The sequence below is a fragment of the Corvus brachyrhynchos genome, unplaced genomic scaffold (genome assembly GCF_000691975.1).
Source record: "Corvus brachyrhynchos isolate BGI_N302 unplaced genomic scaffold, ASM69197v1 scaffold3, whole genome shotgun sequence".
Taxonomy (NCBI): domain Eukaryota; kingdom Metazoa; phylum Chordata; class Aves; order Passeriformes; family Corvidae; genus Corvus; species Corvus brachyrhynchos.
The window spans coordinates 11,081,043-11,089,300 of NW_008237619.1; the positions used below are offsets into that span (position 1 = coordinate 11,081,043).

The 8,258-nt window shown below is 46.7% G+C and overlaps 1 protein-coding gene across 1 annotated transcript in view; it reads right to left on the reverse strand.

Annotated features, from left to right (window-relative positions):
* ATP1B1 (ATPase Na+/K+ transporting subunit beta 1) overlaps positions 1–7,885 on the reverse strand; it is a 13,390-nt gene extending 5,505 nt beyond the window's left edge. Inside the window, exons 1-2 of the mRNA XM_017731650.1 lie at positions 7,746–7,885; positions 5,796–5,974 (exon numbers count right to left, since the gene is read on the reverse strand). Of these exons, the coding sequence (XP_017587139.1) occupies positions 5,796–5,974; positions 7,746–7,885 (319 nt within the window). The remainder of the gene's footprint in view (positions 1–5,795; positions 5,975–7,745) is intronic.
* Positions 7,886–8,258: the final 373 nt, after the last annotated feature.

Here is an 8,258-nt window from a genome sequence, read left to right on the forward strand (position 1 = left end):
GAGCAGGGGACCAGCATTTGCTCTGACAGCTTTCAGAACAGGCCTGTTGCCAAGAAGCTCCTCTGGTGCAAAACTCAGGCAGCTTAGCCCGCTGGCCCCAACCCACGAGAGCTTGTGACTCCAGCAATTTTTCCAAAGCCACTTGAGTGCTTCTGCTCAGTCCCTCCTCAAGCCAACTCACCGCTCCCCCCACCCCCCCTTCCACTACCCGCTAACTTGGAATTTATAACCTAGGATAAAGATTAGCTTTGTTCCCCTAAACACAGCTCCTGGTCACCAAAGATTGCAAGAAGTTCAGCAAGGAGCTCGGGTGTTTAAAGTTTTATTCCATGAAGCAGCTTTAACTGCTCAAAAATCCCTCTGGTACAAATGGATCAGGTTGAGTTTACAAGTTTAGAAGCAATTTACTATTTCTCTAGCAGAATGACATCCTACCCTCCAAAGTCAGTGGCTTTCAACCTCTTTTTGAGCAGTTACTCATTTTCTTGCTTCACAAACAGTTATATATAGAATAAATACGCCAGTTTCAATTTTAGTAAGGGACTTCAATCCCTTCAATCCATCCTGCCAAGCCCTTCTCATGTTACCACTCAGCTGGGAAGCAACAGACTCAGTCACCTGAAGTGGCTGTCTGGAATTGCAGCAGAGCCAGGCCAGGCCTTGGGTCCTCTCCTGGGTCTGCCTTTTCCAGAGTTCAAGTTACAGGCATGTCATTCAAGTGTATAAGTACAAAAAAAAGAAAAAAATCATGAAAACATGGCCAGGCTTGTTAAGTTCCAGTCAGGCAAGTGAAGCTGTTAGTTTTGCTCAGGACCTCCCCATCTCTGTTTCTTGTTTTGGCCAAGGTAACACATAGGGCACCTACACAGGCCTGGCAAAGGTGAAGTGAAGGTCAGCAATAGACACCCTGTGGTTTGTAAAAGCCACGCAGTAGAAGATCCCTGTTCTCTCTTTAGGAGAGCCTGGCCACTGATAGCTACAGTCCAAAGCCAACCTTCTGCCCATCAGACAAGTAGCTGGTGAACAGACTCCCATCCCAAAGCATCTCTGTCTTGCACATCCCCACAGAACTGCCATGAAGCCCAGCCAGCACCACCAAGCAGCTGTTCCAGTGGCCAGCACAAGGGAACCACTGTTCCTGCCAGGTAGCCTGTGCTGTTTTCTGCCAAACTGGGAGCATTTCCAAGTGGTTGGATGAACCAGACTAGACCAGGCTTTGGCACACAAGTGCTTGCTTTGTTTAGGATCGGAGCAAAGTGGAGATCAATCTTCCCACTTACAAAGCAGAAAAGAAAATCTTCATGAATATAAAAGACCTGCCATGAAAAATGACTTTATCCTAATTTTAAAAATGTGTTACAGGCTTCTACCACAACCTCCATTCTCAGATGCCTGCAACTGACTGGATGCAAAGCCCTAAGCACTGATGTATCATTTCTTTCTGTACATCCCATAGCCAAACTAAAAGCTGCAGTGCTGTTAGCAGAGCACCACTATCACTGAAAGCTTAAGCAATCTTGTGTGAAAAACCAAGCACGTTGTATGATGGCAGAAGGTAACCTCTGCAAAACACTAAGCTTTCTGGAACATTCTCTCACCCCCACTAGGGAACTTAAGCAAGCAGGGACAAGAAAAAACATTAAAAAGCTGAGCCCTTCCAGTACTATCTGCCATGTATTGCTAGACAGCCAAGAAAGTGTGTGGCTGGCATGAAGGAAGACTTTAGGGGCTCCAAGCACATGAGGAAGCCATTCATAAGCAAGTCCTGGGGGGGGGAAAGAAACAAACCCACAAGTGCTTTCATAGCCAGGAGTCTAACAACTCTCTCCCTATCCTCAGACTATGATCTGTATGACACAGCTCTGCATCTCATGCTATGATGACAGAAATGCACTAGGGTGTCACGTGGTGATGCTGTTCTTGCCATAGGAAAGAATCACGTAACTTATTGCTAAAATACTGACAAATTAGAAAATTGCTGCAACTGGCACTTAAGAGTGCCTTGCTAGGAAATAAGACTCTCATCTTCACTTGGCTGGCATTGTCCATATAAATGATGAGCAATGCCTTGAGTTGGTAATGGACACCACCTTCTGTTGGCTGTGACTATACAAGGATATCAAACACCAAAAACCCCATGTAAAGTCATTTGGAGCGATTTTTCAGCTATAGTTCCACTTTCAAAATGCCACTGCAGATTAAAATCCTGTTTATTCAAGATCATTTAAAAAACAAATTTTCCACATACATTTTATCATTCTAAGCTGCAATAACAAGACTTCAGAAGTGTCCTGAGGGTAAAGAGGAAGAAACTAAAATTGGGAAGTCAGGCTTGTTATTAGGAACGATTGCAGAGGGCTGTAGTAACCACTCTTGCTCCATCACACCATGCTCATTTCCAAGTACAATGTAATCTTGGTTCCAAATGAGTCTGAGCACTCCTGGGATGACACAGATGACAAATTGAGTAATCACTGCACCCTCCCCCAGCTCACTTAGTGAGGATAGATTTTAAAAGCCACCATATCAAACAATGTCCTTCCAAGCTTCCAGTCAGCCTCATCCCCAAAGTGCAAAAAGCAGGTGCAAGTCTTCCACAAATGCAGCAAAACCTGCTTGGCAGTAACATCCTGGAGCTTGAGACTGAGATTTTTCCTAAGCACAGGTGCTGCTGAAATGAGAGACAGAAGCAAAGAAGTGCAGCTTCACAGGAGGCAGCACAACCCCTTTGAAGCCTCCCTGCCACCTTGCTGCTGCTGTCCAAGCTAAATAAGCCAAGTGAGGAACACACACCAAAGCAGCATTTTCCATGACACACTCACTGCCCAGCAGTGCTTGAAGCACGAACACCTGAAATCCCCTGGCTTGAGCAGGGATTCTTCCTTCCAGCCACCACTTACAAAGCTTTGGCCTCGGGCAGCAGCGAGCTCTGTCCCCTCCACCAGCCCATGACGGGATGCTGTTCCACGGGATGCACACCACAAGATGGCAGGATGCACAGCCCAATTTGTGTTGGGGTGGGGAGGGGAGAATGAAGGATTATTTTTTAGGGATTTTTTTAAGAGGCAATAGGCTCATCCTTCACTATTAGCAGGGTGAGCCCTCTGTGTTCAAAGCAGAGTCTGAGCCTGCAGCACACGTGGAGCTGGGGCTGTCGCAATGGCAGGACTGGACAGGCAGGTGAACTGCACTGTTCCTTCCCCCACCACAAGACAAAAGAAAGAAAAAAATAGCATAATGGAAAGGTACAATACTCAGCTTGCCCTGAAGCCCTGTATAACATTCCTATTGTGTTCAATGCAGAAACCAATTACCATATTAATGACACTTGGCTACAAAAATAGCACTTTATGGCTTTCAATGTTATACCCGTGTCAATAACTCAATACAACACCCTGTAGGTTCTGTTGCTGTTATGAAAGCTGTTGTATTTCAGAACAAGAATTATATTATAGCAGCCCCTACAGCATTTTCTCTTGCAAATCCTGAAGGCAAGTCTAGTTTTCCCTTTCTCAAAACATTCTGGGCAGACACAACAGTGACTTGCCCAAGAAGGGCAGAGCACTAGAACAAGAATAAAACCAGCTTTTCTGTCTCCCTAGAAAATCCAGGAGTTTATCAAGCTGCTAATATACTCATTTGGCTCACAAATTTTCTCACAAGAACCAGGAATTAGAATTGCACAACATCCTATTTTATATAGTTCATCATCTGCAGGTGTCTCACATCACAGAAAGTTCAAGTTTGATGCTCACCATGCATGTGTTCGTTGACAGAACAGCAGCTGTGCTTGCAGCACTGGGGAGAATCCTGCACAGTCGGGGAATACAGGGGCTGCTGACCCCCCAAAAGCAGTGCAGCCACTCACTACCTGTCAGTGTCTCTGAAAGCCTGCCTTAAAGGGCTATTTTGGACCTGCAGTTTCACAGCTGCCCTGCTACAGGACAAGGAATGTACTGGATATTAAGTGCCAGCCTCCGCCATGCCCCACACCAGCTTATGCACAACTGTAGGAAGAGCTGTCAAGTGATGCTCTGCAAAGGACTCTGTGCTATTTACTAATTATTTCTTTGAAGTTTTATGCATGTACCATTGCAGCTTGGTTCAAAACCCTTGTTTACTGGCTCCCCACCATCACACATTTAAGGACTGGGATTTCGTTCCTCTTGATTTCAGTACATGTCCTGAAAGCTCATTACAAAAGACTCCTGACAACCTTTTCATTGTTCCTCCATTTTGATTTCTGCAGCACACACTGTATACAAGAGTGTCTTGAAAATCAATTCCTTTTCTTTGTTGAAACAAAAAGAAGCCCTAGAAAAACTGGTGCAGTATGCAGTTAAGATAGGAATAAAAATCTTGTGCAGGGTGAAATCTTTCACAGAAGTTTTACCAGATTTGCTTTGAAATTGGTATTGTAAATGGCTATTTCACAGAAAGCAAACAGTTTACCTAGAATGGGTAATTATGCGACATCTGGCTGAACAGCACGGCTATCTGGGTGAGACCTCAGATCCGTGTGCTCCTTCGCTAATTATTTCATGAAGGGGAAAACCACATTACTGAGTAACAACTACCCCAGCATTAGCCATGTTGGCTTTTCAGATGCAGCCAATGGCTCTGGGCAGTATCAGTGACAGTCTTTCCTGCAAATGTCAGGGTCCACTGCAGAGACTAAAAGAGCAGCTTTTAGTGCTTTACACAGCGTTTACCCCAGCCATGGTGGTGGTACATGAAGAAGTGCAACACACTAACACAGCACTTCCAGCCTCTGTTCTGTCTTTATAGCATGCTGATAGAAAAGCAGTTATCTGCAAAAGATGACTTAGCTGAGCTCTAACACCTTTTGGTGACAGCAACGTTCCCTGTGTTTAGGGCAGGGAATCACAGCACAGCACTGCAGACAGTGGGGCTGCAAGACACAGTGCAGCACCAGGGCCAACTTGTGTAGCTACAAGGCATCAGCCTCACAATTGTCACTTAAATACCGCTGTTATTAAAAGCTTCTGAACTGTTTTACAGAGCAACTGGAGACAGATCGTTAGGGTGCCCAGTGCCAGGCAGCCTCAAGGTCATTTGTAATGTGGGAAAGCAGCAGTTGCGCAGCTCCCCCCCGTGCTCCAGCTGCCTCTACCCAAGGCTGGCTGGCCACAGACACTGCTCAGGCATCACTTTGAGCAGAGATTTATTCTGTCTGTGAGGACAGGTCACATATCAGCAATGACCAGAGCCACCCCCTCCCTTCACCTCCCACGCCAGTCAGTTGCAATTCTCACTAGCGAGTGCCACAGTGCTCTAGAGCATGGGGTACTTTGGTGTTGGATAATGTAATTCCATGAGCGCTCCCAGAACTTGCACTGTCCCCTTTCTCCTTGTGCACGCCACTTCCACAGATAGAGCCAACATTTTATCTTCATCCCTTCGCTTACCCATGTGAACAGAGTGGCTCTGCAGAAATAAAAACTGAACCCATCCTCCTCATACTGCCTGTTCCCAAAAGTGAAGCCTTTTAGCCTTACCCCATCACTTCAGCTTAGAGGAAGGGAAAAGTGAACCAGGTTTAAGCTCCTCTCAGAAAGGAGACATTTTTCATGTGATGCAATGTTTAATTCTAGCAGGATTGTCTTCAAGCCCCAGTACTGTTAACACAGAAGGCTGAGAACATACCCACCCCCTACAAATATGTGTTGCAGCAACGACACACTTATTTCATCCTCCTCCTTGAGGTGAGTAACCAACCCCGCCTTCCCAAAACAGCTTGCACAAAGTCAAACACGGGCCTCCTATTTAGTTACCTGGAGGTGCCACTCGATCCTGGTATTTAGGCTCAAATTCACTGACAGTGAGCAACATCACTTGGATGGTCCCGATGAATATACCTGCCAGGCAACCGTAGAAGATGACATAGAAGAGGAGGATCTTAACTGCAAGAGAAAACAAAGAGGAATCAAACCAAGCCCTAACAGCAGTCACATTTCAGGACAGTACTTCTACCCTTTGCGACTTGCAAGGAAGAGCCCAGCACACAGAAGTCAGATGTTGCAAAGACATCTATTTAACAGTGAGATTATGCCCTGATGCAGACAGTAAATGTGAAGCACTCCAGTTGTTTGGTGGTGGGGAAACATGGGCCCCTGAAAACCTAGAAATCCAAGAATCAGGGTTTGGGCTTATAAAATATAAAGACTAATAAATCACATTCCCCCAGACTTTCAAGGATCCCTTGGCTGACCCAGCACTACTACCACAGGCCCTCACACTTGACACTGTCAGCGATCCAAGTGCCCCACAGCAAGCATGGGTGTGCTTGAGGGATACTCATTCCACACAGCTCTGGGGCTCAAAGCTATTTCCAGGAGCAGTAACAATAAGTGTTTCATTCAGGTTTACAAGCAATTGTACAGCCTGATCTCTTCTAGTAATTCAGGCCATCACCTCCAAAAAAAAAAAAAAAAAAAAAGACAATGGGAAAAGAATTCAGGCCAACTAGCTCCAGTACTCCATCTCAAATGTAGGAAAGTACTCTTAAGGTGCCAAAATACCGCACATTTACCAGCCTTGTGTACCTACAAAGGCACTCTGGCACTGCTCATTCCAATTAAAGAGTGAATTACATAACAATGAAAGATTGAATGCAGTTTCAGTCTAAAGGGAATGCCTAGAATAATCTTGTGGGGGGAGTGGGAAGAACAGAGAAGAGCCTGGAGATGCAGCCCAGCTCTGGGTATCAGTTAGCAGTATACAAGGATTATCTGAACTGATTAACTGCAGGGTAACATGCCGTACTACACACCACCAGGCCACCTACAAGGGTAGGCCAGCCCATGCCAAGCAACTGTATTGCTCATCAGGCTGCAGGGACAAGCAGAGGCCAAAGAGAACTGGAGAGCGAGTCTGCTTGATCTCAGACTGTCCTCGCCTAATCGCAAACAAAACAGAGGTCGTTTATTTGAAGGACTTGAAGTGATGAGCTACCAGGGAAAGGGAGTAAGTAGTGGGTGGAAGTATTCCTCCTCACTCCCCAGCCCCATCATAAAAAAAGCGCTACACCATTGGAGAAGCCTCACATGAAAGCTGGCAGTTCTGGTCACTTTAAGTCTATGAAAGACAGGCAAGCAGGAGGGCCACCCAGAGGAACAGAGGCTCAGGGACACTGTCAGAAAGGCACTCCATCCTCTTGTCCTTCCTCATGTGCACCGGAGGCAGCCAGGGCTGGAGGGCAGAGCTGGGTGCAGTAACGTGGTGCTCCAGGAGTTAAAGCACTCTTTGGTATCCAGGCAGCGTAAAGCAAATGGCCGTGACGTCAGGGACGTGTGGAAATTTTTTCCAGAGCACGGTCATAGGAGGTGCTGTTGTAACAAACCAAACACTAATGCTGTTGTCTGCAGCGTAATGCCTTTGAGTTTTGTAACATCAAAAGGCAAACGCTGGGAGGTAGCTTATTTAATCAGGTTCCCAGCCAGGATGCTCTAAACGCCAAAGACACCTTAAAGGTCAAAACCACTCCAAGGTCTCAGAAAATATGCAGTGGGTCTAGAAATCAAGCACCACAGGGTTGAACGAAAAAGCTTCTTGCAACAGGTAGGCTTATAACAGAAGAATCTGATCACCAGCCTGCAGATCGACTCAGCAAATGGAAATCAGTCCTAAGCAGATAGGTACGGGCACTCTGGGAGAAGGACCTGGTTCAGCCTCCGCGTTTGAAGCACTGCGCAGTTGCCTGGTGCCTCAGGAGCAGAAAATACCTCTCCATGCGCACCCCCACAACCCCATTCTGCTCACGTAAAGATACAGCAGAAGCCTGCTCTAGTCCGCCTGCCAGAGCGGCCGGCTCTGGATGTGGCACCTCCGGCCGATCCATTACAATAGGAGCTGAATTCAACATCGCAAGGGTGGCAACACCAGCTGTGGTTGGCAGGAACTGGAAGACTGTCTATTTGCTATTTATACAGCACCCAATGAATACATCATGAGCACTTATGAGGAATGCACATAGAGCCATTTCCTTCTTGCGGAGATATTAAAAGTCAATCGCTCTTTCTCAGAGGAGTAAAACTCGCTTAGTTTCATTTATCCAGAGAAAATAGAAAAAAAGAAAAAGGCCTCTGTGAGGTCTAAGGCAGATGAGGGCTGGGAGGTCAGGGTCCCCCGACGGCGATGCTCCCGGGCCGGGCCAGCCACCGGGAAAGGAAGGAGACCCAAGGACAAGGCGCCCTCGACAAGGTCGGCCCGACCCCGCCTCACCCCCGGACCTCCCT